The sequence below is a fragment of the Oncorhynchus kisutch genome, linkage group LG8, assembly GCF_002021735.2.
Source record: "Oncorhynchus kisutch isolate 150728-3 linkage group LG8, Okis_V2, whole genome shotgun sequence".
Taxonomy (NCBI): Eukaryota; Metazoa; Chordata; class Actinopteri; order Salmoniformes; family Salmonidae; genus Oncorhynchus; species Oncorhynchus kisutch.
The window spans coordinates 40,410,580-40,430,821 of NC_034181.2; the positions used below are offsets into that span (position 1 = coordinate 40,410,580).

Below are 20,242 nucleotides of genomic sequence, written 5' to 3' on the forward strand. Positions count from 1 at the left end.
GCTGTTGGAATGGGCTCTCCTGGAAAATCACATTGTCAAGCTCATCCAGAGGAAGGTAATCCGTTCTCATCTGGGATGTCCACCATGTCCAGCTCAAGGGCCTCGTGGCATGAAGGGCTTCCGAGTGCAGAATCTGCAAGGCTTTCAAAGCACAGGCTCTGCTGCAAGGCAATTATGTAAGAGGCGGAGGATGCCTCACTGCGGGTTCTGTAACCACTCTCCAGGCTGGGTTCCACCCTCCACTCCACCTGCCCCTTCTGGGCCTCCAGGCTAGCCAGCAGCTCCGAGTCATCTGGTTCCTGGTTGTCAGCCTCCTTTTTACCTGGTAGGGATGTGCTGGACTTCTGCCCAATCATTTGGTCAAGTGCCACAAAGAGGGAAATAGGCTAATTACAGTTGACAGAGAATAGAGCAGCATGGCAGCATACCCTAACCCGGGTATAATTTGTGGAACGAATCAACAGGAATCTGTTCCAAAAACGTTGTAAATAACAAGGTTGCCAACAAATAATGCATACAAAGTTGTATAGCGGCAGAATACGATACCGGGTAGGGCGTGGGCTAATTCATTAAGTTTTTCACTCAGCGTGTTTATTCCGAAAAATGTCTGTCCTCACTCTGGTAGCCTATTGACAAACATTAAGAATAAGCTTTGTGGTGAGTTGTTGCCTATTTGGCAGCTATTTAGCTAACGTTAGGTGAATTGATCATGTTACTTTGTATGCGTTTGTTGACAACCTTGTACTTTAAAGTTTTTGGAACAGATTGTTGTTAGAACGTTCCACAAATTATACCCACCCCAAGCAAGTTAATGTTTCCGATATTTTTGGACTACTAAACAACTATTGATTTAGAACCATGGAGATTTACCGCAAGTCACAAAGAAAACAGGAGCTGCCTCCACTATTCCAGCACCTTTTCAACATCAACATCATCAAATCACCTATGCTGTCCACCATTCTGATTTGTGTGTTTGTGTGTGTGTGTGTGCAAGTAGAAAAAAAAACTTATAGAGAAATGCCAATCCCATACTCCCATCTTTCATGTTGACGAAACGGTCTATGACTCATACAGTACAAGCTTTATTTTTTGTTGTTGTCCTAGGCTACCTGGCTAAAATGCTTGCTCGCTAGCCTAACTTCTTTGATGGCCAACGTTAGCTAGTTAACGTTAGCCTTCTACATCTAGCTACATATTAACCTTTCATCCTCTCAGTCCAGGGGCACAATGTACTGTACAAATTTATGGTGGGATCAGAATCGCCATTACAATCATTGGCCAGTACAGAGAATTAAGTAAAACCACAAGTCCAAACCCCTATCCCCATCTATGGCTAAGTTGGGAAAAGGACCATTTTAACTGGCTAGCTAGCCATCAGAGGACAACACTTTTTTTTGGTGCTCCAGGACCATTCCCAGTTGAGCTCGCTCAGTTTAGCTCAATGCTGATTGGCTATTGTTTTCTACTTTTTTTTATCAAGTGAGGCCAAATGCTTGCTGACTTCCCTTGCATTCAATGCTATGGGCGGCAACAATGTCATACTCTTCATGACCAGATAGAATCAGATAAATGGCCTTACACATGACATACAGAGACCGTAAGGCACTGTTTCGCTCGGATGCTGTCTCCAGTGAGATACATTCAGCCTCTTGTGAATTGAAGGAAAATTCCGAAAACACAGAGATTAAATATACATTATTTTATGTTTTTTGTGTGTCATTTTTGGTGTAAGACTGGCTTCCCTTGGCATCCATGAATACACGCCATTGCTTAGAAGTACTTTTCACATGCAAACTTTAAAAGTCTGAACTCAGAATCTAATATGGTTCCCAAAGATAACACGGTTGCTGTCGTAGAACGTTTATTTTGATTGGCAATTTTCTGCATTTATCAGTGCCATCAGGTAGTAGGCTGAATTCATTTGTGTCCATATACCAGTATTATTAGGGACATTGTTCTTCTTGCAAAGCATGCATACTTTTTAATCGAAATATTATATTGTGTGCATGTAACCGTACTCATTGAGTGATAGTCATAAACCTTCATTTACGTTACAATGGTTTGGGTTAGTTCTGTATAATTGTAGCTATCTGCCCCAAAGTACAAGTGCAGCTGCTTTTTGGCAAATCGCCAAGGCGCCAAAAGTTGGAGGCATGGAGAGTCAAAATGTTTGTGTTGCTAAGGTTCCCATAATAATTTTTGGACTTCGCGCGAAACACACTAAATATGTGATATATCTACATGTAAGAACGATAATAGCATTAGCTAGCTACAACCCTATATGAACACAACTAGTAAGTATTTACATTATGATCAAGACTGAAAGTAAAGGACTGCTGCAAGTCAACCAAACTATTTCGGTACGGAAGATTGGTGGGAACTATATCTTCAGACCCGCCTCCATTATGTGAGTGACAGATGAGTTATCCAATGATTGCTATTTATTTACAATTCAATGTCTCTTTCCACCAATCGAAGCAGCTACCTCTTTCTTCAGATACACATGATTTCTTAGCCATTTTTTGTTCTTGCGTTCTTCCTCAGCGAAGGGTCGAAAAGGAGTAGCAACGATACACGGTGTAGCGCAGGTCTGTTTTACACACATTTCGATGTATCTCTGCAACGAATAAGTCCGTCATTACATGTTGATGCGATGGTATAAGCAAACACATTTGAAAGCATTCGCGTATCTAGCTATACCATTTTCCAACTAAGACAACTAAAGTAGCTGGTTAATTATTGTAGTTAGCGATCCAGTGTAGCAGGCTAGCTAGCATAGCTTACACAGCTAAATTTAGAAATGTATCAAGTGTAATTAGATATGGCTTTCAAAGCTTTATCCTAAAATACGATTGTGTTTCTTGTCCCTAACTAACGTTAACTACACTAGCTACATATTACTGTAGCAGTCCAACCACTAACGTCGTTAGGTAACGTTAACATTAGCTAGTTACCTTAACTAGCTAGCCACCTTTACTAAATACTTGCACCAGCTGAATGAACTAAGTAGCTTCCCAATATGCTAGCGAGCTATGTTTTTCTCGTATACACAAGATAACTAATGGCTAGCTAACGTTGTTTTCTCAAACCGTATGCGCACATATGGCCTAGGCAGCCGATAGTGGGCGCCATAATTCGCCACGGCACTGTCGTCTAGGACTGATGTGCATTCCCTGTCTATGCTCTTGTCCCCGGTGGACCATCCCGTTGACAAAGCATCCTCCATTCAGTTTGGAAAGGCATAATTTCCCTCAACTAGGAGAGCCGCCGGGGTGGAATGTGTAGTCTTAATAAAACTAGATTTTCCACCACCATTTTCTGACAATTTAGGATGTGGTACACCCTTGGCCTGACGTGGTGTGCAACGTCCTAAACGAAACGTATTTGATTACAGTAAGACTACACATATTTTTTTCCCGGCGGCTCGATATTAAAAATGGTAAGGAGAGATGTGATGCCTTGCAGCTTGAATGGAGGATGTTTTGTGTACGAGCCGGTCCACGGGGGACACGAGTGTATTAACGAAAATGCACATCAATCCTAGACGATCATTGGATCAACGCTGTAGGCTAGCTCGCACCATTAATCCAAAAATAATGCCACATGAGCAAATATATGATTGTAGCTAGCTATTTGTTTAATTACGATCAAGATAATTATCGGCGCGAGGTGATTCTGAGATGAGCCCTCGTTGCATTGTCATTTTGTCCCGACTCCGATATCATTGTGCCAGTTCGTATTATCAAATAAATCTGTTTTGTAACTTCACTCATGCATTGACTTTCTTTAGAATAATAAATTAAATGTGCATTATTTCTCATCAATTCAGTACGTGTGTCTTCTGGTCGCCTTCAGAATTGTATTAAAGGCCAGGGGCATATTCATTAAGCCAATTCTACTGCAAAATGTTTGTTAAACGAGACAGGGAGGGAACCTACCTAAATATGTCCAATAGAAATTCTAATTTTGCTCTGTTTGCTTCTGTAAAAAAAAAATTGTAATGAATATGGCCAGTTCAATATAATAGATTAATTTGAATCAATGCTGTTCCACATCACACCTTTTAATTTTATGAGTGTTGTTATTCATTGCCAAATGTTTATGCACCATTTATTACAATTTTATAATCGTAGCGGTGTGTTATACAATTAGTCTTGGGTACGTTTTTTTTATGCCGCTAATCAACCGTTGCCTTTTTTCAGTAGGTTTGCAGCAGCTCTGAGACTTTGTTTCGTTCCGCCCATAACACGCCCATCTTCTCACCATAAATAGTGGTAAGTGTTGGTCACCAGTCTAGTCTCTCTCCTCTGTCGTACTTTGTTTCGTCAGTTCTGAAAACCCCAAACCCTGATCTCATCTCTTTCCCTCGACCATGTCCATCCACAGCCAGTCAGACAGAGGTGCCCGCTCCTCTCTCCCCGCTGTTACCTGCTCCCAGGACCGAGGTGCCTGCCCTACCCAGCCCGGTGTTAGCCGACAATGGAGACAGAAATTGAGCAACAAGAAAAAGAGACCTCATTCAGCAACACAGAGACAAACGGTGAGTTGTAATCCTTTTGTGTATTAATTAAATAATTGTAACTGATCTAGAAAATGAATAAGAACCGTGTAGTTATATTTTAAGCGGCGTGGTGCAAGGTTTATGCCCTCCTGTGTTTAAGACTTACTAATAATCAATGTCTGGTCGAAAATATAAACATTTCGATTCCTAAATTGAGGCTGCCAGATATGTGCCAAAAGAAAGTGCAGAGCAGTTTTAATATGTAAGGACAATGAGTGGGCTATAAGTATTACATGTATATCATTTCTACATCAACTGAATGCAGATCCAGAGAACCAGTCAGTGTGTGCAGGGCTCCAGACTAACATTTTCCCCCGGTGACACTAACTTTTTCAGTTGGTTGCACCAGCCTATGATTTGGTTGCACCATAGGTTTTTTTTTTGCAATAGAACAACATAGTCATAATCACCTTCAAGTCATTCACAGTGCTTTAGACAGTGTACTAGACTATAGAGCTGGTAGGCTATTCAAGAAATAAGTTGTATATTTAACATGTCCAGGTAGGAATGCATTATTGAATATATTTTGATGTGGTATCTAATCCATTGATTGTCATGAATTGTGGGTTGACAGTAGGGTATTGTAATATTTTACTGTTAAAATAGGGCTCCAGAATTGTCTGTAGTTTGTTGTTTAATACAGGTGAATTTGTGTGTGTTTATGTCCACAAATTTATTTTGGGCTAATTCACCACATGAGGAAGTGAACTCAAAACACATTGGCAATACTGAACTAAAATATAAACACAACATGTAAAGTGTTGGTCCAATTTCTCATGAGCTGAAATAAAAATCCCATAAATGTTCCATACGCTCAAAACGCTTATTTAACTCATTGTGTGCACAGATGTGTTTACATCCCTTTAAGTGAGCATTTCTCCTTTGCCAAGATAAACCATCCACCTGACAGATGTGGCATATCAAGAAGCCGATTTAAATAGCATGGTCATTACACAGGTGCACCTTGTGCTGGGACAATAGGCCACTCTATAATTGGCAGGTTTGTCACATAAAACAATGCCACAGATGTCCAAAGTTTTGAGGGAGCGCGCAATTGGCATGTTGACTGCATGAATGTCCAACAGAACTGTTGCCAGAGAATTAAATGTTAATTTCTCTACCATAAGCCACCTCCAACGCCGTTTTAGAGAATATGGCAGTACATGCAACTGCAGACCAAGTGTAACCACGCCAGCCTAGGACCACGACATCTGGCGTCTTCACCTGTGGATCGTCTGAAGAGGGAAAGGGGGGGTGCTGAGGTGCATTTCTGTTTGTAATAAAGCCCTTTTGTGGCAAAAAAAAAACACATTCTGATTGTCTGGGCCTGGCTCTCTAGTGGGTGGGCCTATGCCCTCCTAGGACCACCCATGGCTGCGCCCCTGCCCAGTCGTGATATCCATAGATTAAGGCCTAAGGAATTAATTTCAATTGACTGATTTTCTTCTGTGAATTCTACTCAGTAAAATCTTAGAAATTGTTCCATGTTACAAATATATTTTTGTTCAGTATAGATCATTAACACCAAATATAATGCCTACTGCTAGTAGTCATGTATTAATCTAACAGTACATTTAATGTCCTCATGCTTGGTAAACAGTAGCCACAGCAGCCATTATGGAATGGCATGTTGTGCTGAACAACAAAGGAGCTGATTGGCTGACACTGCCATTCCAAAATGCCGGCGGTGGCTACTGCTAGCTAGCATGAGAACAAAAAGGGATGTTTTCTGGAAAAACGAGTATTTCAATCTTCTCAAGGTATCAGTTTGGATGTAGGTGAAATACAGCGGCACATCTCATCCCTGGGTTGAGGTATGTTTCTGACACATATCTCGCGCGGGCTCTGCGGTGTCTTAATCTAACCATGATTGCATTCCAACCTCCGTGCGCTCAGTGTAAAACAAGCATAATGGTTGGGTTGGAATCTGCTGGCTACTATTGAGCTCAATATAAAATATTGAGAAATAGATATTATACCCACATAAAGCTGGTCATCCTCTCGTCAACGGTTTCAACAGTAGTTGCTTCTACAGCTGTGTTTTACCTGCAATTGGATTTTGAAATGTTATACAATCAGAACCCTCTTTTTGTTTTGTGTGTGTGGGGAGCGCACATCAAGGAAAAGGAAGAGAGATTGGCTCACTCATCACTAGAGGTCGACCGATTATGATTTTTCAACGCCGATACCGATTATTGGAGGACCAGAAAAGCCAATACCGATTAATCGGCCGAGTTGTTTTTTAAAATTATTATTATTTCTTTTACATTTATTTGCAATAATGACAATTACAACAATACTGAATGAACACTTATTTTAACTTAATATAATACATCAATAAAATCAATTTAGCCTCAAGTAAATAATGAAACATGTTCAATTTGGTTTAAATAGTGCAAAAACAAAGTGTTGGAGAAGAAAGTACAAGTGCAATATGTGCTATGTAAGAAAGCTACCGTTTCAGTTCCTTGCTCAGAACATGAGAACATATGAAAGCTGGTGGTTCCTTTTAACATGAGTCTTCAATATTCCCAGGTAAGAAGTTTTAGGTTTTAGTTATTATAGGAATTATAGGACTATTTCCCTCTATACCATTTGTATTTCATTAACCTTTGACTATTGGATGTTCTTATAGGCACTTTAGTATTGCCAGTGTAACAGTATAGCTTCCGTCCCTCTCCTCGCTCCTTCCTGGGTTCAAACCAGCAACACAACGACAACAGCCACCATTGAAGCAGCGTTACCCATGCAGAGCAAGGGGAACAACTACTAGAAGGCTCAGAGCGAGTGACGTTTTAAACGCTATTAGCGTGCGCTAACTAGCTAGCCATTTCACTTCGGTTACACCAGCCTCATCTCTGGAGTTGATTGGCTTGAAGTCATAAACAGTGCAATGCTTGACGCACAACAAAGAGCTGCTGGCAAAACTCACGAAAGTGCTGTTTGAATGAATGTTTACGCGCCTGCTTCTGCCTACCACCGCTCAGTCAGATACTTAGATACTTGTATGGTCAGTCAGATTTTATGCAACGCAGGCCACGCTAGATAATATCTAGTAATATCATCAACTATGTGTAGTTAACTAGTGATTATGATTGATTGTTTTTTATAAGAAGTTTAATGGTAGCTAGCAACTTACCTTGGCTTACTGCATTCGCGTAACAGGCAGTCTCCTTGTGGAGTGCAACGAGAGAGAGGCAGGTCGTTATTGCGTTGGACTAGTTAACTGTAAGGTTGCAAGATTGGATCCCCCGAGCTGACTAGGTGAAAATCTGTCGTTCTGCCCCTGAACGAGGCAGTTAACCCACCGTTCCTAGGCCATCATTGAAAATAAGAATGTGATCTTAACTGACTTGCCTCGTTAAATAAAGGTAAAAAAAATCGGCGGCCAAAAATACAGATTTGCGATTGTTATGAAAACTTGAAATCGGCCCAAATTAATCTGCCATTCCGATTAATCGGTCGACCTCTACTCATCACAGCAGTAGGGTCCAGTGAAAAGTTACTTCGAAACTTGCATGAAGGGAATCATGAGGATAATGCACTTTACTGTTTGACCAAATCGTGGTTTTAGCTGCCCGAAAAAATAGGACTTTTTAAACTTTTGATTGGAATGACCAGCTCGTTCCCATGTGACCCCAAAAAATGTAACTTGCGAAGTCAAAAGGTTGAAAAATACGACTAAAAGGTCACATTCTGGGGCCCTGGTGTGTGTGTGAGAGAAAGATTAGACTCTGTTTTTCATTCTCAGGTAAGCGTCCCACAGAGGACGCAGAGGAAGAGCAGTCCTTTAAGCGCTCCAGGAACACAGACGACATGGTGGAGCTCCGCATACTCCTGCAGAGCAAAGTCAGTCCTCTTTCTCTTCCTCATTCACAATCCCCTGCCTACCTTCAACAGCCACAATCTCTTCAGTGATTTAGCCTCCTATGTAGCCTATCTTTTTTCCCCTACCCAGTTATCTATTTAACCTTTTTTTTTGACAAGATCTATGGAGGATTTTTAAAAAACTTTGTTATATCACAATAAGTTGGGTATCACCTGACTTTTTTTTTCTCCGGTTCAGAATGCAGGAGCAGTGATTGGGAAGGGTGGTAAAAACATCAAATCCCTGCGCACAGACGTGAGTACATTTACACCACTCTTTTTGTCTGGGAATTTACAGTACCCCCCCCCCCCCCTTCCATGGTTGTACTTTGGGAGTGTCTGGTTTGACTAGTTTGTCTCAACTTTTGCATACAATCTAAATTGGTAGGTTGGGCTTAAGAAAATGGGTCTTGTTAACTATGGTTGGGGGAAGTAAAGCTGTGAGGTTTTTGGGTAACTGTTAATGGTGGGATATGTTGTGTATTGAGACCTGCTCTACACCTGTTGTGGTGTCATCATTCGAAAGTGTAATGTCTTTTATCAAAATGCCCCCCCGCCTCGCCTAATCGATACGAAACCCATGGCCTTTTTAGCTGAAATGTATTTTTGTTTGCGTAATGAATAGTGATATTACTACCAGCCATCAGCACCGCTAAGACTGTCATTAATGCTTGAGTGGGCCCAGTGTATTTTAGGGTGGAGCTGTTATAGCACCCGACACCCAATTCAACCTATAGGAAATGTCTTGTATATAAACAGCCTGGCCAATTCTCAACTAATTTCATGTCATTACCCCTCTCTCTTTCTCCACCTTCCATCATTCTCCACTCTTCTCCCTCTCTCCTCTACCGCTATCTCTCTTTCTCATCTCCCTGTCTACATCTCCCTCTCCTTTTCTGACTCCATTCTACCCCCAAACTATTTCTCTCTACCTGAATACCTTTGTCTCCTCTTCTATCTCCTTCTGTTCTTTAAAAAAAAAAAAAAAACATTCTGAGAGAATATCAAAATGAAGAATATTAGCCTGTATTAAAATGTATTCCTCTTCCCCCTCCCTCTTCCCTCTCCTGTTTTTTATTTTTGTTTATTTTTGCCCACTTCCTCTGTTGCCCATGTTCTGGATCGCCCCTCCTGCGCCCGCCCACCTGACACCCTGGCTGGCCCTGCCCATAATCGTGCCCCTCCCTAAATGGGCGCCTTACTTCATTGACATCTGTGTGCTCGAATGGCCCTGGCCCCTGCCCATGCCACGCCCACGGCCCTTGCAGTTCAATGCCAGTGTGTCAGTCCCAGACAGCAGTGGGCCTGAGCGGTATGTCCCTAAGCTCCTCCCTCTCACTGCCTGACTTCAGAAAATAAACAAACCTGCCTCTGTTCCTGTGACAAACATGTCAACTTTTGTTCAGTGACAGCATTATAAGCCTCTGTTTTCAGTGAGGGTTTCAACAAATACTTTAAACCTGCCTTTGTTCTAGTGACGGTATTTCAACATTCTATTTTATTTCAATGACAGTATCTCTCCCTTCAACGTTCCTCACCTCCCTCCTTCCCCTCTCAGAGTTGGTGTACTGGTCTGTTTTAGCTTCTCACATTCCCCTCCTACCATCTTCCTCTTCCTTGTACCACAGATCTTTTTTAGGGGGTGGGGGGGGGGGGGGGGGTTGGACCACTATAATTACGTAAGACTGTTATTCCAGGCAGAGCTGCTAGGGTTCAAGTGTTGTATGTCTTTTTCCCTTTACTCTCCATATTACCTTTGCCGTAGTTGGAACTGTTGAAAGTTAACTTATTTGTCACCTCATCCCTGTGACCCATGTCGCTCCTCCTTGCCTTCCCTCAACATCCTCCTGTCCATTGGTGGGAGCATAACGCACTGTTACCCTGCCATCTCTCACCCATCTTTAAGTTTATTTTAAACTGTTCCTTGTTTGATTATTTTGATTAGCATAGCATACTACTGTCATGTTTTTATTTACCTTTTGTTCTTTTTTTGTGTTTTTTTCTCCCCCATGTTGTGTTACAATACAATTGCATTAGTGCTCTGGCAGCAGGCACCATCGGTGCAAACCGCCACCGCCCCCCAACCTTTCCTTCCTTACCCCCCCACTTCCAGTGGTCACTAAAACACACCTGCTTTCTTTGGGTTCCTTTTACCTGTTTAACAAAAAAATGGTGGTCTCCTTTGTCAGACACACTGGGAGGGTTAATTTTCTTTATTTGTGTATTTATGGATACCTGCTGATATGTTATAGATATAAATTGATAATGGGGTATTCTGTCCTCTTATTCCTCTGTTGTAATTTGAATGGGGTTTGCACTTAGAACCAGAATTACTACATATGGCCGCTGGTCCAATCATCACAGAACATTGACTTGAATGGGAATGTCCATTCTAGTAATTCAATTTCTATGGGACTGTACCACAACAGCTACCCGGTTAACCCCCACGGCTGGGACCGGATGAAAGGGGGGGTCTTCATTTATTGTCAGATGTTATGGTTGAAGTTCTGCTGAGGGAGAGTCAACCTTGGTTTTGAAATACTGTTTCTTTCCTCTCTAACACCTGGTCACCATTTGATTGGTCCCCCTGGGAATATCCTGCGCTGTGATTGGTGGCTCTAAAGCATTCTGAGCATCAGTGCTGAAATCGAGACCGTGGGAGAGATCCTGCTCAAGATCATCCCTACTCTGGAGGAGGTGAGCCTGCGGTTGGAGATGAGGGAGAATGAGACCAGCATTATGGCTGCCTATATTTTTCAGTTATAGTCCTGTGTGGTACTACTAGATATTGAGTGTGCAGATACAACAAAACATACCATTTCCATTGGGATATAGATATAAAATGCTAAAGTTATACCCCCCCTTCCCCTAGTACCAACAGTACAATGGGATGGACTTTGACTGTGAGCTGAGGCTACTGATCCACCAGAGCCTGGCAGGTAGCATCATTGGTGTGAAGGGAGCCAAGATCAAAGAGTTACGAGAGGTATAGTTATGCGCTCTGAACTACTCCCACTCTTTTCTCCTCACCTGGTTCATGTCCAGTACATTTTTTAAATACTTGATGGGCCTAACTACCTGAACTTGTCCAATAAGAATGCAAATGTTTTACTCTCGTTTAGAGCTTATTGAAGGTGACCCTGATTCAGTCTTTCTGTGGGTTCTTCTCAGTCCTAAGGCCTTACTTTGTCTAATTTGACCTGTGTTGACTCTGACTGTTGTAGAACACCCAGACCAGCATCAAGCTGTTCCAGGAATGCTGTCCCCAGTCCACGGACCGCGTGGTTCTGGTCGGCGGCAAGTCTGAGCGCGTCGTTGAGTGCATCAAGATCATGCTGGAGCTCATCGCTGAGGTTGGTGCTCTTATCAAACTGTTGGTTCTGTTGTCGAACCATTTGACTGAGCTGTAAATACCACAGCCAGCCGACTGTAGAAATGATTTATGATCCTATCCCCGTCAGGCTCCCATTAAAGGGCGCGCCCAGCCCTACGACCCCAACTTCTACGACGAGACATACGACTATGGCGGCTTCACCCTGATGTTTGAGGAGCGCGGGGGTGGCGGCAGCCGGCGCCCCATGGGGGGCTTCCACATGCGAGGGGGACGAGGTGGTGGAGGTTTTGACCGAGGGCCCTCTGGACGAGGGGGTCGAGGGGGGCCCGTGCCCCCCGCCCGCAGGGACTACGAGGAGATGAGCCCCCGTCGTGGACCCCCGCCTCCCCACCCAGTGAGAGGGGGGAGGGGTGAGAGTCGTGAACGCAACCTGGCCCCACCACACAGAGGAGGAGGGTAAGAGAGCTTCACCATCGCTCATCTCCATTTCTTTTTCCCTACACCTCTTTCTATCCATTTTGCTTTGTCTACATCAGTTTGCGCTCAAAAGTGCAGGGACATATGGTCTTTCATTCATAGTGTGTGTGGGCTCGTGTGTGTTCCATTTCCACGTTGTTTGCAGAGATGACCAGTACTCCTATGACTCCTATCGGGGCAGTGCAGATGCCAGACCCAAGTAAGTCCTTTTCCAGCCTTGTAGGACACTGGTCTGGAGTCAGTGAGTACGGTTACATGCAACAAAATGCCATTATTGTGGATATTCAGATTAATATAAAAGTTTGATTAAAACGTTACATACAGTACCAGTCAAAAGTTTGGACACGCCTACTCATTTCATATTTTTTATTTTTTTTTACTATATTATAGAATAATAGTGAAATCATCAAAACTATGAAATAACACATATGGAATCATGTAGTAACCAAAAAAGTGTTAAACAAATCAAAATATATTTTATATTTGAGATTCTTCAAAGTAGTCACCCTTTGCCTTGATGAAGGCTTTGCACACTCTTAGCAAATATAAAATATATTTTCATATGTTTTGGTTACTACATGATTCAATACGTGTTATTTCATAGTTTTGATGTCTTCACTATTATTCGACAATGTAAAAAATGGTTTTAAAAAATGAAGAGAAACCCTGGAATGAGTAGGCTGTGTCTAAACTCTTGACTGGTACTATACTTTGCCAGAAGGATTTCTGTAATAATACTGTTTACATGAACACATCTGAAATCAGGGTACTTGATGCCACTGAAAAATGCAGAAAATCGGTAATCAAAATAAACATTTTACCATGTTGTTTTTTGTGATGCATATTTTCGGAGTTTATATAACGTTTCAATGTGAACTACTTTTAAGACGCGTACATTGTTGTTCCGAACTCACTTCACTCGCTCTGAAGACCCCCTGAAGTGAGTTCGGAACAATTGAATGTACGCGTCTTAAAAGTAGTTCACAGCTCTCTTGGCTGGTACATGCGCAGAACAAATGCACTGCTGGAACGCCAATTTTAAGGTCTTCACATTTCCTAATCATTTGAAAGATTGCTCAGAAAACCAGGTTTTAATCGGCTTATACTTACTTCGATTTTGACTTTACGCAAATTAAGATAAGACGAGTAAGGTTTTTACATGACTACTACATAATCTGCCTACTGCCATAATCTGGTTAATATTGAATTACTACTTTGCATGTAAACGTCCTCAGTCGGTGCTGTGGTCAGTCAGTCTAACCTGAGTCTGTTCCTCTGATTACTGGCTTCGTCAGTGTTTCAGCCCTGCCATTAGTCTGTCAACACCGCTCACTTTTGTGTTCATGGGTCTGTGAATGTGTGTGGTTTGACTTGGATCAGAGAGCTGCTGAAAAGCCCTCTGCCTTGTCAATATTTTTCTCAAGTCAGACTTTCATTTTCTGTCTTTCTCTTAGCAGTGACCGAAGAGGGAGACCAGGAGATCGCTATGGTGATAACATGGTTAGTGACCCTTAACTAAATGCATGTCGCTGTCGTCTTGGTATCTATTGGCTGAAGCATCAAATGCTGAAACAATTGTTGGTCTTTCCTAGACAATGATTGTGATTGCCTGATAATAACCTCATCGCCATGGCCACAGCTAACCCCACTATAAAACCCAACAACACATTTACCACTAACATGTAATAAACATTACTTTACCATATGACCAAACCATAAACACAGGATAACTTCAGTAATAATTACCCATACCACCATGACCACTACCATCTATGTAATCGTGGTTGGGGGGGGTTGCTAGGTGTTAATAATAATGCTTTGTTGACAGACTGGTAGGTTATCTTTGAGAGCTGGCAGGATACTGCCTCCGGTTGCTCGGCAACTGATTTTTGAATCGCTTGTTGCCCTGGTGACTGAGCCGCTGAATAGCAGGTGAAAGCTGTGGAGTGAGTGGCGGATGGATGCAAGCGGAGAAGGGGGCAGGGGTCTCCAGAATCAAATAGGGGCTTTTGTACGAACTGTCCTCCTCAACCCTGACTTGATCGGAGGGATCGATAGTTACATATCACAATATTATTTTGGACAATATTATATTGATACTTTGACTCCAAGTGTCGTTGTTTTATTTTACGCTACCATGTTGCTAAACTCTGCACATTTTTTTTTATTCTATAGCATGTTCTCCGTCTTCTTTTTAAATAGTGAGCCAATAGCACTTTTTTCCCATGGCTAATCAAAAATGTATTTTCTAATCCTCCAGTCTCTCTGCACCAGACTTACAGTGAGCAATATGTTTGGACATCAAATCGCAGTATCGAATCGCACTACATATAGAATTGTGAGAATCAATACATAATGTATCTGCACCTAAGTATCGAGGTAATACTATATCTCGAGGTCCCTGCCCTAATCCTGATCATGCAAGGCCAGGGTTGCTTGCATCCATGAGTGTATACAACAAATCACAAGGGAATGTGTGTTTAACCCTGCTCTCCCTCTCTTTTCTTTTTCTCCAGGGTGGGGGTGGATATGGTGAGTTGTTCCGTTCTCCCTATGTGGATCTGTCCGAGTTCAGTTTGTCACGCTGTCCCCGTGGCACAATAGTATTTCATTTGTAAAGCGCATATCCCATTCGCAATGCGTATTAGGTAGAAAACTAACCAAACCAAATTCAACAACAAAACATCAAAAAGTAGGATAATTTCAATACAATAAACCATTACCTGCTAATAAAAAATAGACTGTGAACAGATTAAGCGATCAAAGATTAAAAGCTAGCTTGAAAAGGTAGGTCTTTAAATGTGTTTTAAACAAGGAAATGGAAGCTGCCTCTTTGACATGCAGGTAGAGCGTTCCAGACCTCAGGAGCCACATGTGAGAAGGCCTTATCACCCGTACTGCACAGGTTTGTGTCCAGGCAGTTTGAGTCTGGTTATCGTAGCGGTGTGCTGGGGAATAGTTCTTTAGAATTTGGCATATGCATTTAGAAGTTGGCATATACATCACCATTGAGGGCCTTTTAAGGTGAGCAGCAGAATCTTAAATGTGATCCTGTATTGAACAGGAAGCCAATGGAGGCTGAGTAAAACAGGGCGAAGTGAGTTTTTTCTTTTGTAGTTTGTGAGCGCATCCTGGCAGCTGCGTTCTGGATCATCTTTAGTTGACAGGAGCCTTACTGTCAGTAGTGCCGGGCATGCACACACTTCTCAGCATCCACAGTGAACAAGAAAGACCTGATACAAGGTGGCAAAATTACACTTTATGTTGCGAATGTGTGCTTCAAATAAGAGGCTAGAGTCAAAAATTACACACAGGTTTCTGGCAGTGGGGGAAGCTGTGATGGAGTCATCAGCCAGAGGAAGGGAGAATGTGCTCATTTTGCTCTGTGTACTCTTAGAGCAAATAAACACAAGCTCTGTTTTGCTTTTGGAAGTTCAACTGCATCCATCTCTTGATTGCATCTAGACAGTCTGTTAGTTTGATTGTTAGTCTGACTTGTCCTCACATATTTGTGTCATCAGTGTAAAAATTCAAGTTTAGTCCAAATCTCCGTATAAGTATACCAAGTGGCAGCGTGGGTGTGTATAGAGAACAGGAGTGGCCCCATAGCAGAGCCCTGTGGAACCCCTTGAGTGACTGTGGCAGGGTTGGATCACAAATTCTTGTTTGTAAGTCAGGAGCTAAACCACAGGAGTGATGTGCCAGAGAATCCAAGCTAGTTCATAAGTCTGCTGATAATCGCATGATTCTCTGTGACAAAGGCTGCTGTGATGTCCAAAAGAATAAAAAGATGCTAGTGTCTCCATCAGCTGTCATCAAGAAGTAATGTGTAACTTTTACCGGGGCTGTCTCTGTGCTGTGCTGTGCTGTACATGCAACCCGGACTGGAAGGGTTCATGGAGATTGTTGGTTAAAGGTAGTTCTGTAGCTGTATTGAGACCACACGTTCAAGGATCTTTGATAGAGAAGGGTAGGTTGGAAAAGGTGGTGGGAAAAGTACCCAATTGTCATATTTGAGTAAAAGCAAAGATATGTTAATAGAAAATGACTCAAATAAAAGTGAGTCACTCAGTTAAATTCTACTTGAGTAAAAGTCTAAAGGTATTTTAAATACACTTAAGTATAAATAATTTCTTATATTAAGCAAACCAGATGGCACCATTTTCTTTTTTTAAATTACAGATAGCCAGGGGCACACTCACAACACTCAGACATAATTTAAAAACAAAGCATTTGTATTTAGTTAATCTGCCAAATCAGAGGCAGTAGGGATGACCAGGGATGTTATCTTTTTAAGTGTGTGAATTTGAATCCTAAGCATTCAAAATATAAGGAGTACTTTTAGATGTCGGAAAATGTATGGAGTAAAAAGTACATTTTCTTTAGTAATGTTATGGAGTAAAAGTTGTCAAAAAAATAGTTAAGTACAGATACCAAAAAAAAACTACTAGAACGTAGAGGGCCAGTGGTTCTCCAGTGTATGTTATGGAACCTGATTTCAGCTGGTCTACTGTACCAAGCTAGACATTTTATTTTTGTTTTTATTTGGGCAGGGTAGTCTCTTTTACAAGGGAACCCTGTATGACTGACAGTTACACAATCAAGGCAGCATAGGATATAATACTCAACAGCCTTGAGTGTATTGTTTTGCACCAGTGTACTTGTCGACTATCTTTGTTTTGTCATTTCGACTGTTTATTGGAAGATCCTCTTTGAAACGTGTTGGCCTGCTCTGTATCAGGTTGGTAAATACGTGTTTGTTTATGGTGCCAGTCTGCAGTGGATGTGTACATTTTAGCATATTTTCTTTTTTTTTTTTACTTTCCCTAACTGTAGATCTATTTTCTCTCTCGCCTTTCAAACAGATAACAACTCTTCTTGGGACTCCTATCAGTCTGGTGAGTCTGTAGAAGCACTTCCCACAGCTTGGTATTCAATATGTTAGGTTATGGTGTTGTTAGAGCCTAAACACTTCCTCAAGCTGTTTCTCTGATCTCTCCTTGTGTGTATGTCACTGTATGCGCCATGTGTGTTAGGTGGACGCGGTTCCTACAATGATATGGGAGGGCCAGTCATCACCACACAAGTGACGATCCCTAAAGATGTGTGTATAACCAGAAGAGGGGGGACTCCCCATTTACCTCTCACACACACACCGACACACTATGTTCTCACACAGCAATGGCTCGGCCTGTCTCGCCCTCCATGGCCTATGAAACCCTTATGCAACATTCACACGCACACACAGAACATACTTTTCCTGTATTTTCACACTATTGTGCACGACATTCAATTGACCCTGGTGTTTTCTACAGCTGGCCGGCTCCATCATCGGTAAGGGAGGTCAGAGGATCAAGCAGATCCGGCATGAGTCTGGCGCCTCCATTAAGATCGACGAGCCACTGGAGGGTTCTGAGGATCGCATCATCACCATCAGCGGCACCCAGGACCAGATCCAAAACGCTCAGTACCTATTGCAGAATAGGCAAGTTCTGGACGCCCTCTGAGTGAATAGAGTTTCATGTCTGCCTTTTCTATACCTTCCTGTTTTTATAGCCATATTTTGATCTCAAAATATATATGTGTAGATATATACTTTTCTGCCTCCTTTTAATCTCTTATTGTATTTGTCTCTGCTGATGTTGACTAACCTCTCTCCTCCCGTGCAATGTGAAAGTAGTTTCAGCTTCCTCTTGTGAAATGTCTATTAAAACCTGTACACAATTTGTACAAAATAATTGTACAAGTATTCTTATATTGATACAAAACTGTAGGTCAATATTTGTTTGTGTTAATCATTCAACATGTCATATTTTTTAAGAATATGATCGGTGAAATGTTTGGTTTTATGACCTAAGAGCCTTTTCGGTGTGAAGCAGGGAGTGGACTTCTTCCCTGCCTGTTGCTGTGTGGAAGACTAGTGATTTTGTTGTTTTTAGTTAGATGAATCGACAACAAATCACAGTCTGCCAAACGGCACAGGCTCCTCCTCTTCTGTCTCCCCGGCAACCGTCAGCGTGTCTCATTGCGCAGATGCTGAAATGCTAACGCTGCCTCGTAGCCATGGTGACTAACCTTGTCTCCCTTCCTCCTCCCCCAGCGCACTGCACCTGCTCGGACACCAGGACTAACCCTCGCCTCCGACTAGGCCCGCATCACGTGCTCTCTCCCCATCTCAGACTCTCCCAACCCCCTCTCCCACCCTCAACCACCTCTCCCACCCCCAATCCCTCTATATCTTTATTGACTCCTGTGAATTTTCTTTTTCACTCTTTCAGTGTGAAGCAGTACTCTTGTCAGTTCCTCTAAACAAGGAGACTCAGATTGAAGCAAATCCCTCACATCCTCATCTTATTGTCCCGGGTTTGTGGGCATTTTGTTAATTTTTTTTATTTTAAGGTCCAACATTCCTATGTTAAATGTAGACGTTCTGCATTTTTTTGTGTAGTTCTCTACTCCATCTCTTGTATTTGTATAAAATAAAACATTTGTCAAGATATTTGGAGTCTCCTGACAGACAAGTGAACATTATCTTTATTTTTGGATGGGTTGATTTCTATTGGTGTGTTTGTCAGTAGAGTACGACTGTCCCATTTGTGTGTTTTCTTTCTGTCGGTATTGGAGTTACTCACACACACCCCTTACCACCACTCACACACACCCCTTACCACCACTCACACACACCCCTTACCACCACCTCACACACACCCCTTACCACCACTCACACACACCCCTTACCACCACCTCACACACACCCCTTACCACCACTCACACACACCCCTTACCACCACTCACACACACCGCTTTCCACCACTCACACACACCCCTTTCCACCACTCACACACACCCCTTTCCACCACTCACACACACCCCTTACCACCACTCACACACACCCCTTACCACCACTCACACACACCCCTTGCCACCACTCACACACACCCCTTACCACCACTCACACACACCCCTTTCCACCACTCACACACACCCCTTTCCACCACTCACACACACCCCTTTCCACCACTCACACACACCCCTTACCACCACCTCACACACACCCCTTACCACCACCTCACACACACCCCTTTCCACCACTCACACACACCCCTTACCACCACTCCGTGCAACATGCATAATGTACGCCTTTTTTTTTTTTAAGGAACATTTTATGATTTAAAAAAATAAATGTTGAAAATTGTCATTTGTCATGTTTTTAATTTTAATGAAATGTTTCAGGATGTATCTGGGTGACATGGGGATTATACACAAGTATTCTTATTATTCATCACATTTCCTGCCTGTACACTTTTGTAGGACAGTTTTTTTTTTGTCTTGGCGATATAGTCATGCCATAAAGCCTGCTTTATTAGCCATGCTGAACAGTCCTTATTTGTGGCATGGGACATGATAATATGGTTACAAGCAATGTCTGGTGTTTGTATCTCCTAGGGGGTTGGGCTCTTCTTCTAGAATCCTTTTTTAAAAGTTTTTTTTTAATAAAGATTGAAACGTCTGCAGATGCTTGGCTAAGTCTTATGGAGATCCTGCTTAGTAATGTTCTTGATGTAGCCAATGTCCCTCTGACATTCCTGTGACCCCATAGGTCAAAGAAATACTTCAGCCTGGCCCATGCCCTGCTATAGAGAAAATGGCTGTCTTTTTATTTTATATAACTAGGAAAGTAGGTTAAGAACACTTTCTTATTTACAATGACGGCCTACCAAAAGACAGGCCTCCTGCAGGGACAGGGCTGAGATTAAAAGAATATGCATATATATATATGACAAAAGGCACATCAGGACGAAAGACAACACAATAGTACATCAAGATAGACCTAAGACAACAACATAGCAAGGCAGCAACACAGCATGCTAGCAACCCAAAACATGGTACAAACATTATTGGGCACAGACAACAGCACAAATGGCAAGAAGGTAGAGACAACAATACATCACGCAAAGCAGCCACAACTGTCAGTAAGAGTGTCCAGGATTGAGTCTTTCAAT

The 20,242-nt window shown here is 42.3% G+C and overlaps 1 protein-coding gene across 4 annotated transcripts; it reads left to right on the forward strand.

Moving 5' to 3' along the window:
- Nucleotides 1–2,480: 2,480 nt before the first annotated feature.
- On the forward strand, nt 2,481–19,749 carry LOC109895671 (heterogeneous nuclear ribonucleoprotein K-like). Of its 4 annotated transcripts, none has more exons than XM_020489558.2 (17): nt 2,481–2,588; nt 4,203–4,274; nt 4,387–4,540; nt 8,313–8,410; nt 8,628–8,684; nt 9,697–9,740; nt 11,053–11,125; nt 11,301–11,414; nt 11,653–11,781; nt 11,890–12,218; nt 12,385–12,438; nt 13,694–13,739; nt 14,756–14,771; nt 17,105–17,137; nt 17,276–17,343; nt 17,555–17,724; nt 18,340–19,749. In XM_020489558.2, the coding sequence occupies exons 3-17, from the start codon at nt 4,480–4,482 to the stop codon at nt 18,368–18,370; spliced, it is 1,323 nt and encodes a 440-aa protein (XP_020345147.1). In that variant the 5' UTR covers nt 2,481–2,588; nt 4,203–4,274; nt 4,387–4,479; the 3' UTR covers nt 18,371–19,749. The 4 variants fall into 4 exon arrangements, with proteins under 4 accessions (XP_020345147.1, XP_020345148.1, XP_031686219.1 ...); XM_020489559.2 differs by having other exon boundaries at nt 4,206–4,274; XM_031830359.1 differs by having other exon boundaries at nt 4,206–4,274; nt 13,697–13,739.
- The last annotated feature ends 493 nt before the right edge of the window (nt 19,750–20,242 follow it).

What these genes read in the sequence shown, in the direction of transcription:
- LOC109895671 (XM_020489558.2), top strand. Translation starts at nt 4,480, where the DNA reads ATGGAGACAGAAATTGAGCAACAAGAAAAAGAGACCTCATTCAGCAAC. An exon ending in TGCTGGAGCTCATCGCTGAG is followed by an intron (nt 11,782 to 11,889) that starts GTTGGTGCTCTT and finishes TATCCCCGTCAG; the next exon opens with GCTCCCATTAAAGGGCGCGC. An exon ending in AGTGCAGATGCCAGACCCAA is followed by an intron (nt 12,439 to 13,693) that starts GTAAGTCCTTTT and finishes TCTTTCTCTTAG; the next exon opens with CAGTGACCGAAGAGGGAGAC.